Raw genomic sequence first — 14306 nt, 5'->3', positions numbered from 1 at the left:
GCACTTCCATTCTTCAACAAATCTTTTTTAAATGGGGTCATACCCTGTTAACTGCACTGTCACAGCTTTAAAGGTACAGTTGACACAAAAGACGACGATAATCTCAAAGGAAACATCAGGAACCTTTGTCATATTTTTATTATTGAAATCCAGATTGGCATGGGAGTCCATTCCGCTCCCCTGGCTGTTATAGTTAATACTAGAATGACCAGTTTGTTCCGTATCTGTTTCTCACCTGCAAGGATTACGAGCCTCTTCATCACTCATTCTGGCTTAGTACCTAGTCGAAGGATCTAATCAACATAATTAGTACAAATATCTCTTCATTTCATTTAATACAAGAAGTTTGCTACGATGGTTGTTCGTAGAAGCCAAAAACTACCCAGAAATTCTATCACCGCCAAAGGCACCGTCGAGGACACCAATTTCCTGGAGATGACATATCTCACCCCATTTCTTGATAATCCAACGACCATCAGAAATAAGGAACACATTCACTGAAGTGTTATGTATCTTGCCGTTGAGTGACTCATTGGGAGCAGCCCGCCTGTAGAGTTCTCTCAGGAACCCGCCATGAGTAACCACAATAACTCTTTCTCCTGTTAATGCCATTGGCAGGGTTAACAGTTGTAAGACAGTATGCACGTGTAATCGGACATTTCTGCAGGTAAGATATAACTGTGGGATGATTCCAAAAAACAAACGATCAGATCAAATTCCACAGTTAAACATCAGATAGAAAATGTAAACTTGCTATCCTGAATATTCACTTGCAATTGGGCTCTAAAATGTGGAGTTATCCAAGGAAAATATCAGTGGTCCCCGAACCCTTGCATTAAATATTCATACAAACGGCAAGCTGAAGAGGAGCATCTCACCAGCTCATTAGACATGCTAGGTTGAGCATGGTCAAAATGTAATGTGAGAAGGTATATCTAGGGATAAAGAAGATTTAAGTAATATAGCCAATGCACAAAATGCAGATCTCCAGAACATAAAATTAGATGGGATGATTTCAAACTAACACTGATATAGAGATCCACATTGTCCTTAGCTTTGGCCATTATCCTATCTTGAGACATCCCAAGTGAAATTAAACCTGTTCTTTATCTGGGAATGAGGTTTAACTTATAATCCCATGAGTAAGTGTAGTACAAGCCCCCCACAAGTGGATTTATAAGTAAAATGCAAAGTGAAAGACATTGAAGTTTTACAGGAACATACTACTCAAAGGCACTTGTAACAATATGGACAGTGGCGATTACTCATGATGTTATCAGCATCTTACAATAATTGTATTTTTCATCAATCCTGACCGATATAATATGCAAGAGATTGCCTAGTTTTCAGTAAGGAGCTTTGACATAAAGGCAGAATCTAGCCAGACTAGATTGCAGGTATAGCTATCTACCTCAGTGATCTAGCTTTAGCTGATGCAACTATGAATCAGTTCAATAAAAAAAAATTTTAAAAAAAGCCTAAAAGAGGAAAAAGACAGTACTTCTAGTGCATGAGTTCCCTCCTCTGAGGCAGAAACAATACTCACCATCATGGGTTATGCAATAATATGTTTTTCTGTATAGTTTCATGCGGGCAAACAAGCCCCCATTACAGAAACTATATATAATCAAGTAGCAATCACATCAACTTGCAGTACATGAAAGCACATTCATCATGTCCGCTGTTGTTCCTTTTTAGGAGCAATACATTCAAACTACAGTCAAGAAAGAAATAAGAAAACATTACCAGACAGTATACCTTTATGTTGAGCAGCTATTCTTTGCAAGGAAGAAACACATCGCACAGATAACTGATCGAGACTTTCTCCACCACCCTGAGCATAAAAAAGGGGGAAAATGATTCCATATCTAATTTTAAGGAAAAGATCATAACATTCAACAATTATGTCCTACTGAAAAGTCAAAATTATCTATCACATCATGGCATATAATTTTATGAACTTTTGTTTTTTTTTTAAATAAAAAAAAGTAAATAATTTGATGCAAAAGATTATTTATTGAGTTATACTGAAATGAGTGCATGTACATAAGCATCACAGAGTTGAAATTGATTTAGCATCCAATGTTTAGATCTACAGTGCATGTAGCTTGAATGGAACCCCATGAAACAGTTGAGGTATCACAGCATAGAGCACAGTTGCTTGTTCATGTTCAGAGCAACAGAAGAAGAAAGGACTAGATTATGATCTGAATAAGGACATTGAGGAATACATCTGCAAACTTTTCTGGCACAATAATGATCAGCTTTTCTTTCTCACATTAAAATATGTAAACAGAAACATCTGGTTAAAGGGTTTCTAGTGTCCATGTTGTATCATATTCTTATGAATCAGTATGAAAATATTGGTACCAAATAACTTGTAAAATTAAACTGTCGAACATAATGCATTTTGTCGTATAAAGGTAAGAAAATTACAGGGACTTCCTGTTCCCTTTTGGAAGATAAGAAAAGCTTATAAGCCTTGGGCTTTATCTTTGCAGCATCACGTAATGTCAAACCCTGAAGATCTCCAAGGTTCCTTTCTCTCAATGCCTGATCTAACACTACCTGAGAGACAAATAAGAATTCAGTTAACTTATAATGGATCAGTGTTTGATATGAAAACTTCCTGTGCATCTAAAATTTCAGGAATTTGCCAAATCAGTGACAGAATATGCCCAGGAAAATAATGCTGAAATCAGTACACCAGTCATGTCAGTTTGGAAGTGCTAACCATCCAAAGCCACAACATGACATATTCATCAGTCCACTAAATTCGCAATAATGACTTATTCTTTATGTCAAATGGTATTTAACTATCCATATACTTATAATCTTTATGTGCTAGTATTGGTTCAAAACAATCTGAGCATGAAAAGTGCTATTCAATATGAGGGGATAACTTTTATACATACCTCTACTGCCATCTAGTTAGCTCATGTAACTAAGGAATGATTCTTTAAAGAGCCCCTCTGAAATAGAGCTTTAAACAGCAAAATAGCCTATTCAAAAAATTACAAGTTGATGGACAAACTGAAGCACATTACACATTCATTTGTCTACTAGATTTTTAACAACATGACTTATTTTTTACAGTGAATGGTATCAATACACTTATAATCCTTCATGAAAAGGTGCTGAGTATAAGTTCAAAACAACTTGCGTATGAAAAAAGCTATTTAATGAGGGAATAACATATAGATAACTCTGATAGCATCTATTTAGTGCATTTAACTAAGGAATGACTCTTTAAAAAGCCTTTGTGAAAACAACCAAATAACTAATTCAAAAAGTCTCAAGCTGATGGCCAAACTGAAACACATTGCCACTTGAATTATTGAGAAATAAGACTCTACTTCTGTCTTAAATTGTGGAATCAGAGCATCACATTGATACATTAAGTTGTGGAACAACTAGATAAGCACTGTATACCTCTGGTAAGCCACAAGAACTCGCTATAATTTGTGCAGTCTCAGCAGCACGTTTCAAGTCAGAAGAATATATTGCAGCAAATTTTGATTCTTTAGATAAATGAGCAGCAACCTATAAAAGTTTTATAAACAAATAAAAATGCATCGTTAGATACACAGCTCATAGGACTTCCTAACGATACATCTACAGTCTCATACTTTACCGCAGTGGCTTGTCGTCTCCCCGTCTCATTTAATTCCGGATCCAAGTGCCCCTAAAAGGCAGAACAAAATTATGTCGCGAAACATATGCATCATAATTAGGCAACTAACCAACGATCTAAAAAATCAAAGTTCTCGCAAAGGAACAATCCAATTCAACGGAAGAGTTGATAGCGAATCCAATAAATTGGGGGAAAGTTAAGAGTAGCGGATTTTCCGAGGAGACCTGGATGATTCTGGAGGCGTTCCACGAGGTCTCACCATGGCGCAACACCAGGATCTCGGTGAACCCCGATGGGATTCCGGCGTCGATGGCTTCGCACGCCGGATCGATCGAAGACATCGTTAGGTCGGAATTGGATCGGCGCGGACGGTATCGACTTGGAACGAGACTTCTCCTTGGGACTGAAACTTTCGTGCTTATTCCGATTCCCTGCACTCTAATTTGCGGGCGTGGCTTCCAAGCTGCTCTACGGTAAAGCGACGACGCGACGTGGCCCCAAGGACGGGATTCTCTGGGCGTTTCATGCAGTCGCGTCATTCGGTAGTCCATTTGTTTGCTATTATGCGACGAATTAAACAACTTTTTGTTTAACTAATCTAGCAGCTTATCGGATGGTTATCCAGGAATCTCCCTTCTCTGCCATCTAGATTTGGGGCTTCGATTTACTCGTTATAGTTAGTTGCACACCAACACAGATTAGGTTGTCAAAATATTCAAGCCCCTCGAGCTCCAATTTTGAATGGGTCAAGCTTGAAATTAATTTTAGTCCAATTTGAACATGGTTAGTTAGCTCAGCTCGACGAGGCTTGAAATGCATTAGTCCATTGAGACTTGAGACTTGAGAGTGATCCATAAAATGAAGCCGTTGTCCTTTCTTTCCCCCCTTTTTATCTAAGGAGAAATGGCTCAGGAAGTCTGAAAAATAAAAGGTGTAATGAGTTAGTGGGTATAGTATCGCCACTTCGCCGGCCCTCGTAATAAATTTTATATTATAAAAAAGAAATGGAAGAAGAGAGAAATTATTAGCAATAACTTTCTTTGTGCACCAGGAGCAAGATTAGTCATTGTGTAGAATCTGCACCACCTCAAGAGAATTAGACTCTTTGCTTAAGTTATATGGACTAGAGAGTAAGCCTATCCAAACTCTTGCTTAACTGTAGAATAATGCCAACTCTAAGATCTATCGGCGTTCAACTTCACCCATCCAACAATGGGTAATTCTTAAGAGACTGAGCTGACACCTTGAAAATATGGGTGGCAAATATTAAGCTGATTTTACCTAAAGACATGGTGCAAAATTAGTCGAGTACCATGCACTGAAAGTAACTCTTCATCAACAAGTAAAAAAAAGCAAGATTAATTTATTTAATAATTAAATCGTGTTCTTATTAAGATGAATTGATCCAACCTAAATTTGATTATACTTGAACTCGATTAATACGACCTCTTCTAGACAACCTTAAGAGAAATATTACTGGAAGCATATTTTTCTTTCAATATAGATAATTGATTTACCTTTCTACACACTGTAACAATAAGGTAGTAAGAAAGACGAACAAAAAGGATATAATCTCGCTAACAACCAAACCCGATAAAGTATTAAATATAATGCGAAAGTCTAACCCAATTACCCAAATGCATAAACCGCTTTGTTTACAAAAATATTTGCCTAGTACAATAAGCATAAACTAATTTGAACAATAGCTTTCAACGATGCTTCGAAGCCTTCTTATCGATTAGCACGTTTTGCGTACGACAGTCTTGCGGAACACGGAAAATTGGTGACAAGAAAAGTTCGCCTCAAACATTATCTCCAATTACTTGAGGAAAGGGTGATGTCATGCATCTATGCCTTTAAATAAAATATTACATGTGGACAACCAAAGGTGCTCCTCTTACTTAATTTACACATTTGTTTGATACTTTGAACAAGTACTTCATGGATCGTGAACGGATCGATGGCCCAATGGCCATGAATACTTAAAAAATTATATGAAGACAGTAACAATGAAGGAGAAGGCTTTTAAAGAAAAAGATATCATCACATGCACTGGGACCATCTTAGCTTCTTTGATCTATCTGTTTGTAGTCTTCCCATCTGGCCCACCATTTGCTTATAAAACCTCTCTTCCTTTTTCTATAGATCTCTCTAGATCTCTTTTAATCCCATCGATCACTCTCTTTCTCTCTATCTCTAACAATGGCCCATGCATGAGATGTCCGCCCATGGGACTCACTTTTTACAAGTCGGTTTCATGGATAGGCCGACTTTTCTTATACGGTGAGAAAGTAGAGTTTCCTCATGAGGCAGCTTTAAATGCTCGAGCAAAATTATTGCACTTACTTGGTCGTAGGATACCAAGATATTATTCGTTTGTGGAAGTAGGTAGCTTTAAGTAGCTAGTGATGAGCAGACGTACCATTTGCGAATTCCACATGCTATGTCGGTTGATATCGTTGCATGAGCATACATATACATATATCTTAAAAGGATGGGTTATAAATAATTGGTCTAACAATAAAACTCATCTTAATTCACTAGCTATAATTGTGACTTGAGACAAAAGCTATTGATCTCCGCCCATTTTAGGAAAGAAGGATGGCTCAATAATAAGCTAGCCCATGATGGTAACGCCCATGTATATAATGCTCATAGAGGAGGTGCATGCCAAACTAGCAAAGCACAAGGGACCATTCCTTCTTACTTTTTTTTAATCTTTCCTTGGTGGTCCAACCTCCCACGCCTTATCCGGCTATCGCTCACTACTAACCTTGGTCACATCAAACGCAACTAGTGAAGTAGTGCCTCTTCCCCACTTCAAAGAAAAGCTATTTTAGATTCCAAACACACACCCGACCAACCACCTTCCAACCTCCTTCCTTTTTCCCTCTATAAACTCCACAATCGCCCCTTCCTTCTTTTACATAGCAGAACACTTCATCACCAAGCGAATTGCCTTAGATCGATGCCATCTCTCATCGAGACGGCGGCGTTCGCCGCATTCCACCGGCAGCCGTCGGGTGGACGCCGAGCCAAATCGGGGGGCGGGGGGAGCATCTTCAAGATGTTTAAGCTTCTCCCAATGTTGTCCTCCGGTTGCAAGATGGTTGCGCTCTTAGGCAGGCCTAGCAAGGCACTCCTCGCCGACCATGCGACTACTGTTACAATATTTGGCTACAGAAGAGGACGTGCTAGCTTGGCGATCCAAGAAGACACGAGGTCGCCTCCCATATTCTTAATTGAGCTTCCCGTGCTCACTAGCTTTCTTTACAAGGAGATGGATTCTGGGGTTGTGAAGCTGGCGCTCGAGAGCGAGACCAGGACGAATAGGAGGAAGCTAGTGGAGGAGTATGTGTGGGCTGTGTACTGCAACGGACGCAAGTCCGGGTATTCGATACGGAGGAAGCCTTCGTCGGACGACGACCGCCACGTCATGCAGCTACTGAGAGGGGTGTCGATGGGCGCCGGGGTGTTGCCGGGCGCGTCGGAGAAGGAGACGACGTCGTCGTCGTTGGACGGGGAGTTGACATACATGAGAGCCCGGTTCGAGAGGGTGGTCGGATCGAAGGACTCCGAGGCGTTGTATATGATCAACCCCGACACCGGCAGCGGCAGCGGCAGCGGCGGCGGCGGCGGCGGCCCGGAGTTGAGCATCTTCCTTGTAAGGAAGAAGTGAGACGAGTCGGTCTTGTCGCGCATGCGACGGTCCGGTTACTCTCGCTCTGATCATGCATGCAAGGTTCCGTATTCGATTTCAGGTGCGATCAGGGCCTACCAAATGCGTTCGATCGACGCGCTTGAATTGCCCACAGAAATACATAATCCCTGCCCCCCGCTTAAATTTCGCTTTTATTATTTACTTTGTTTTTTTTTTCTTCTAAAAAATCTTGTTTTATGTATATAGGTTGGCGTTGGTCTTGGTATTTAATCAATTAGGTCTATACTAGGCTTCATTAGTTCGTGGGTGTTTATACTGGATGTGCCACAAGTTTTGGACTCCATCAAGTTATCAAGTATGAAGAAAGAATATATTTGATAAATGAATGTAATATGCATATCTATATATGACTTCCCTCAAATTTCAAGTAACGGCGACGGATGAACAAGACTTTATGTCACGATAGTATAAAAGAGTGACGAGTATTTGTGTCCAGACCAGTGGATCAGATAATACACCCAAACCCAACAAACACACTATGTGCCCCACAATTTGACAATTGTCGATTGACATGACGTGTACTTTTAAGTGGGCACCAGCGAAACATAAATCAATGGTGCGCTACGCCGAGTAGTTGATCCTACGAGTTGGCATATTCCACACCTTTAGTTATTATAATTATTATATTTCTTTTCTTTTGTTGCTGATCCATGTGAATAGCCCATCAGGAATAGTACACTTAGGCCTGAGGAATGATGCGATAGAACTAACTCCATAGTAAAAGCACAGTATACTTGGGTATGTGGGAAGAGCACACTCAATCAGCATCAGGCCTGCTATAGATCCAGCTCATTGTGGCAAGGTACATTGGAAAAGTATCAACTTAGGTAGGGTAAGTCTATCAGGTGGGCATGGCCCACTATTTGCATTTGCTTTTATAGATGGGCCATCTTGATACGAGTATACATAGAGTGCTTCTAGAAACTGGTATACCTAAGCAGCCGCCGACGTGAGAAATAATAGCAAACACTCTTAATAGTTTTATACCCTCCTTCATATACTGAGAAAGTACCGCATTTTGAGATTTATTAACACTACACTAAAGGAGTAATCCGTCATTAGGGGGGTAATTATGTACCTCTAAATGTGAAAGGAGAGAGGCCGATGTACATAAATGAATGATCAGATTTTAAACTAATTAAAGAGCTAAGAATAATATCGATCGGTAAAATGAACGTTCAAGAAATCCATCCTTCTGCAAATTATTTTATTGCTTATTATATTATTTTGAACACGAATACAATGAATCATCTAAAGAATACTAGCAGCCAATCATTAATAACATTATAAAATCCCGAATGCTACTCTTTTTTCGAGCAAATTAAAGCACGTTATAGTAGCTCGATCTACGCCTCCTGCGTCTTTCGTCCGAGAGAATCTTAGCGAATCTAGCGAGTTCTTCTTCGTTAGTCCCCTCCCCGTCGATCTCCTCGAATCTACCAGTCTCCATGTTGACCCTCGACGCTGGCTTCTTGAGTAGATCCTTCCCAATTTGAACCAGCTTTTGCAAGTTCTCCGGAGAAGAGTTATCCACCGAGCTTGTGCTCCCAGTCAAATTATGGTCCTATTGGCCAGTATATAACGATAGTCATGAATCTATCAACTTCAAACACTCAACTATTCATATTTAATTCCTTGGACAAATAAATTAACTTCCCATTTTACCTCTATGCGAAGATAGTTCTTCTCGGTACGGAGTGCTTGAAAAAGGACGGATAAATGGATATCCACCATGTCTGCACTTGCTCGTCTAAACATATCTATTATAGGCGTTGAGCCATCTTGGATCAGCCATCCAAAAATACCCCATTTTGCTGCACTTTGGGCGCTAAATTTCTTCTCCAACTTGTTCGATCCAGTCCCGAGAGAGATCACCAGAAATTTCTGGTAGTCGTTGGGCTTTATCGGAAAGAAATCCGGGTTTGCGAAGAAGATTTCCTTCGTAACTTGGCTCACTGCCGTTAACGTCTGTAGGACGAGATATAAGTCGATTGTAAAGTTCATTGATAGTTCTAATAATAATTCCTATTTGATGTATAGGCTCTTAAAATCCCAAGCTAATAAAAGAGGACAATTACTTACCGGATTATTTGCCGCGATGCCTCCATCGACGAGATTAAACTCTCTACTATTTCCTTTATCATCTTTAGTCTCGAAATAATGTGCTGGAAGAAATGTTGGAGCTGCAGAAGTGCTGATGCATATGTCTGATAGAAGCGCGTCTTTCAGCGGCTGAAGCTTCAACTACGCGAACATAATATGAAACATAAGACTATATAATATATATATATATATATATATATATATATATAATGGTGAATTACTTTATGGAAGTTGATGGATTAAATACCTCAAAGCTAGAGAAGATGGTGGGCTGAAGTATAGTGAGGTCAAAAGTTGGGACAACTATGTTTGTCAGAGTTTGATGCAGCTTAGTATCGCCGAGCAATCCTTGCACTAGGGAGTGCAGGTACTTGCCATCATATTTAGGTCCTGAGATTGACTTGATCAAATTTGTTACTGAAGAGAAGATCCCTTTACTGCAAGATGTTTAGAGGTGTTATTAGTTAATTAATTAATTATATCTAACATCATGAAATTCTGTACGTTCGAACTGGAATTAATAAACTCTTCACCTTCCTTCATTAATTGCTTTCTTTTAAACATTTTGCTATTTCTCGTTGACACTTACTTTTGAGGAAAAATCTTGGGACTATTATCCAAGTAAAACTTGGTTATATCCTTTGCGGCAAAGAGCGGGCGGTTGTTCTTATCAGGAGCTGTAAGCATGACGCTCACGAGACCGCCGGTGCTTGTTCCGGCGACGACATCAAAGTAATCTGCGATCCTTGCTTCCTTTCCATCAAGCTCCTACGGTCGAGAGAGATACGAATTAACTTAAAAGAATAACAGAAATGGCAAAGTAGTTTAAATAGAGAAGAGAGAGAACAGAAAGCCATTCCATGCATGGTTGCATGCATGTTAAGTCTATAGCTTACTTGAAGCTTTGCTTCGAGGTACGCAAGAATAGTTCCTGGAATGATTCCTCTCACGCCGCCGCCGTCGATGCTGAGCACCGTGACCAGCGATCCTCCCTGAGAAGGTGGAGAGTTAACAATTGGTACTTCTAGTGAGCTAGCCATGATCTACTATTACTAATCAAGCTACAATTGGCTCCTAATTATATGAAGTAATCTAAGCTTATAGCAACTAAGGACTCATATAAATACTAATAGCAAAGCAGTGGCTTACGAAGTTTCGTACCACTTGACCTGAAGACTGTTTCCTTCTCGTCTCGCTACGACATTTCAACCTTTTTATTAAATAAAGGAACCAATACCATTTCAAAGTTGCATTTAAGTTAGCCAAAGACTATCTCCAAAAAACTATGTGGTTACTATGCATGGTGAGATTAGAACCAACCCCCTTCCCAGGTGTTTTGCTGTTAATAGTTATGGCACTTTCGATTTGTCGTTAGAGGACCTCGTCAAAGACGGGTTCAGCATTGTATTCAGAGACGTGGACTTTTTGTAGAGCAACGAAAATGGTTTCTAATTTGACTACTGGGAACATGACATTCGGCGCCCTGGTATATTCTCAACCTGATAGAGAGAATTTCTCGTCGTCTTTCTGGTCTATTTGGAGCGAGATAGAACACCCGGGCTGCTAATTGGAATGCACTCTAGCTAACCATCTCGATGGCATATCTCTGGTTCCGCGTTTAGTTGGGGTCGGTACTGGTTGTGTTAAGAAATTAGGAAACCTCTGCATTATGGGTACATAAGCATGCGTGCATATTCTTGGATTGATAATAATGACTATCGAAGAACGATAATTTTTTAGAATTCCATTATTTTATTGTGTTTAAATAAAAAATAATAATTGAATGGTACGTGAGTTTCTCTATTTCCTTAAAAAAAAATTACTTCATTTCACTTCCTCTTTTAGATAGAGAGAGTTATATTTTTTATGTACCGCATGTCATTATTAGTTACTATACTTGCATTTATTAATATTTTTATCAAATCGTAATAAGTTATGATTACTTACTTTAAACACTAAAACTTGTACTACTTTCATTCCTCCACTCCTATCAGCCAATTTCGTCTAATTAATAGATGTTGAGACATAGGTAATTTCATTTAATTAATAGAAAGGATCTGGTCAACTTTTGTCTCTTGACACGCAATTAAAGATTTGATACTTCTAAGTGAAACATTGAGTTGGAATAATTAAGCAGGTGCATATTTTTAATTTCTGCTTGAGTCAAAATACGTCAGGATCAATTGAAGTAATTTTAGCCCCATTTATAAGTTATATGTAATATACAATACTTGATTCGATCGGATAACTTAATCATGGAATTAATAATTTTTGTTAAAATTCAACGATGTCAACAATGAACCAATAACGCTGAAATTTGAATTCAAAGATACCTATACAATATGAATTCCTTTTAACTATGTGAGCACCTTTGAACTAATATTTTGCAACACCTCCACAAGGTGTACCTTATTCCAAGCCTTAATTAATTTAATTTATAAATAATAAAAATATAAACGTAAGTCATAAATAAGTGTTATATATAAATTTTTCTTACTTATATGATGCCAGACTAATATAATTAGCAGCTAGATGTATGTGACTTGTCATGATGCTACTTTATATAAATACATACACAACAAAGTATGAACACATGGACCGTGTATATACTTCTTTTGGACAAGATGGTAACTAAAAAGCCTAATACTTCCATAAATTGGCGCATCTCCTACTTCAACAAGTTGGATGAGGTCATTCTCAATTTTTTAAGAGATTTAGTCAATTTGACTGAGGCTTTGCTTCCTTTAAATATGTAAGTCTGAAGTGCATTCTTTCTAATATTATTTTATATAGGCAACCTGCACGGTTACACGTTCTTCCAATAATATAGACAGGCTTTTTAAAATATATATATATATATATATATATATAGAGAGAGAGAGAGAGAGAGAGAGAGAGAGAGAGAGAGAGAGAGAGAGAGAGAGAGAGGACGATCGACGAAGGAGGGAAGACATACGATGAGCTAACTTATTTAATTAAATGAGTATTGATCTGGTGAACTGATGAGAAATTTTGACGAGTCTTGAACTAAATAATATATATTTTAATTTACTCCTTCCACATAAGCAATGGGGCTCAAGTGGGATACCGTGATATATATATATATATATATAATTTGGAACTGATCTGAGCAACGTGTTAGTGAATTCTTGGTATGGTCTAAATTAATTATTAATGAACTAATACTATGCAACGAATTAGGAATGACGCAAACTTCGTACGTATTTACATCGCAGCGCCCTAGAAAAGTCATGTAATGCTACAGCGTTACCATCAGATTATAAACTAATAATTAATTCTTTTTACTATTGCTAATTTTTACGTACACTCCTTTATTTATTTTTCATGATATATTGATCCTAATATCTATATAAACTTTCAAAATATCACGTGATTCATATTAGATTATTTAGAGACTATTTTAGTATGTAACAAGTGATCCCTCCTTGCCAGAATGAACTCCTTTTAGTTCAACAAGTCGAAGTTGAATTTAAATTTCATATATAGTTAACCATAGGGTTGTATTGGAACTTATTCCGATGGTGTGGAACTCAATTAATTATATGATTATATCAAGATGTAGCGAGGGTGAGGGAGTAGAAAAGAAAGGATATGATTCTGGTTGCAGGTTTGAAATTTAATATATCTATTTATAATTTATTTATTTTTCTTTCATATATCCTTAGCTCGATGCTTGTCTTCCAGCATCCCGTAGGAGGGTTTTTTATAAGAACTGAGTAGTGTTGGGCTTCGGTCGGCTAGATAAATAATTAGACGTGTTTGGATAGCACGAGTTATGGTAGGCATAAACTAATGGCCCAGTTATAGTCAACGACAACAACAACAATTTGGTTCAAGGTAAAGAGATCCAAATTATTGCATAGATCACGTCGAATACAACGAGAGATCTCGAGAATAGTACTGTACGTGTAAGCAATTAAGGCACGTTAATTAATTAATTAATTTGCACGCCTCCTGCGTCTTTCGTCCGAGAGAATCTCAGAGAATCTAGCTTCTCTAGTCCCCTCCCCGTTGATCTCCTCGAATCTACAGTCTCCAGGTTGACCCTCGACACTGGCTCCTTGAGTAGATCCTTCTCCATTTGATTCTTGACATCAAAAGTTGGGATTCACCATGTTTGTCAGAGTTTGATGCAACTTTGTCTCCCCGAGTAATCCTTTCACCAGGGAGCGCAGGTGCTTGCCGTCATATTTAGGCCCTTTACTGCAAGATGTTTACAGGTTATTAATTAATTATATCTAACGTCGTGAAATTCTGGGCGTTTGAATTGGAATTAATAAACTGTTCACACACTCCATCATTAACCGCTTTCTTTTCTTTTAAAAAAAATTGCTTACTTTTGAGGAAAAATCTTGGGACAATTATCCAAGTAGAACTTGGTTGCATCCTTTGCGGTAAAGAGCATGACGCTCAGGAGACAACCGGTGCTTGTTCCGGCGACGACATCAAAGTAACCTGCGATCCTTGCCTCCTCTCCATCAAGGCTCAAGCTCCTTTGGTTGAGAAAGATACGAATTAAACTTAGAGAATAACAGAAGAAGCAAAGTAGTTAAGTAGAGATAGAGAGTAGAAAGCCATTTCATGCATGTCAAGTCTATAGCTTACTTGAAGTTTTGCTTCGAGGGATGCAAGAATGGTTCCTGGATTGATCCCTCTCACGCCGCCGCCATCGAAGCTGAGCACCGTGACTAGCACTCCTCACTGAGAAGGTGGAAGGTTGACAAGCACTGGGATTCATAATGGGCGGACTTGATGCATGTCGATTTTGGCATCGATCCCACACACACCTAATAGCTGGTGATACCATTTACGCTCGTCTTACGATCT

At 38.7% G+C, this 14306-nt stretch overlaps 3 protein-coding genes across 5 annotated transcripts; 1 reads left to right on the top strand and 2 right to left on the bottom strand.

Annotated features, from left to right (window-relative positions):
- Positions 1-115: 115 nt before the first annotated feature.
- LOC140777333 (phosphoglycerate mutase-like protein 4) lies at positions 116-4237 on the bottom strand. 3 transcript variants are annotated; one of them, XM_073121371.1, is made up of 6 exons: positions 3859-4200; positions 3635-3685; positions 3433-3543; positions 2437-2568; positions 1759-1834; positions 116-599 (listed from the first exon to the last, which is right to left on the bottom strand). In XM_073121371.1, the coding sequence occupies exons 1-6, from the start codon at positions 4183-4185 to the stop codon at positions 379-381; spliced, it is 918 nt and encodes a 305-aa protein (XP_072977472.1). In that variant the 5' UTR covers positions 4186-4200; the 3' UTR covers positions 116-378. The 3 variants fall into 3 exon arrangements, with proteins under 3 accessions (XP_072977472.1, XP_072977474.1, XP_072977475.1); XM_073121373.1 differs by having other exon boundaries at positions 395-678; positions 3859-4237; XM_073121374.1 differs by having other exon boundaries at positions 524-661; positions 3859-4231.
- Positions 4238-6470: 2233 nt separating this feature from the next.
- On the top strand, positions 6471-7726 carry LOC140778348 (protein MIZU-KUSSEI 1-like). Its single transcript, XM_073123018.1, has one exon. It carries the CDS (start codon positions 6603-6605, stop codon positions 7311-7313), a length of 711 nt encoding a protein of 236 aa, XP_072979119.1. The 5' UTR covers positions 6471-6602; the 3' UTR covers positions 7314-7726.
- An 847-nt stretch (positions 7727-8573) lies between these two features.
- LOC140779186 (patatin-like protein 2) lies at positions 8574-10524 on the bottom strand. Its single transcript, XM_073124175.1, has 6 exons — positions 10355-10524; positions 10048-10226; positions 9706-9895; positions 9438-9599; positions 9021-9323; positions 8574-8919 (listed from the first exon to the last, which is right to left on the bottom strand). Exons 1-6 carry the CDS (start codon positions 10496-10498, stop codon positions 8677-8679), a joined length of 1221 nt encoding a protein of 406 aa, XP_072980276.1. The 5' UTR covers positions 10499-10524; the 3' UTR covers positions 8574-8676.
- Positions 10525-14306: the final 3782 nt, after the last annotated feature.

This window comes from Typha angustifolia, chromosome 15 (assembly GCF_048772165.1).
Source record: "Typha angustifolia cultivar Huaian chromosome 15, ASM4877216v1, whole genome shotgun sequence".
In the NCBI taxonomy this organism is placed as follows: Eukaryota; Viridiplantae; Streptophyta; class Magnoliopsida; order Poales; family Typhaceae; genus Typha; species Typha angustifolia.
Note: the sequence above shows the minus strand (reverse complement) of the source record. Positions and strands in the feature narration are given on the sequence as shown.

Excerpts from the sequence above, each read along its gene's own strand:
- LOC140779186 (XM_073124175.1), bottom strand. The coding sequence starts at position 10,498 with ATGGCTAGCTCACTAGAAGTACCAATTGTTAACTCTCCACCTTCTCAG. Across the intron at positions 9,896-10,047 it reads CCCAAGATTTTTCCTCAAAA|TAAAGGGATCTTCTCTTCAG; the intron begins GTAAGTGTCAAC and ends AACATCTTGCAG. Across the intron at positions 9,600-9,705 it reads CCATCTTCTCTAGCTTTGAG|TTGAAGCTTCAGCCGCTGAA; the intron begins GTATTTAATCCA and ends ATGTTCGCGTAG.
- LOC140778348 (XM_073123018.1), top strand. The coding sequence starts at position 6,603 with ATGCCATCTCTCATCGAGACGGCGGCGTTCGCCGCATTCCACCGGCAG.
- LOC140777333 (XM_073121371.1), bottom strand. The coding sequence starts at position 4,185 with ATGGACTACCGAATGACGCGACTGCATGAAACGCCCAGAGAATCCCGT. Across the intron at positions 3,686-3,858 it reads ACGCCTCCAGAATCATCCAG|GGGCACTTGGATCCGGAATT; the intron begins GTCTCCTCGGAA and ends TCTGCCTTTTAG. Across the intron at positions 3,544-3,634 it reads GGAGACGACAAGCCACTGCG|GTTGCTGCTCATTTATCTAA; the intron begins GTAAAGTATGAG and ends AAACTTTTATAG.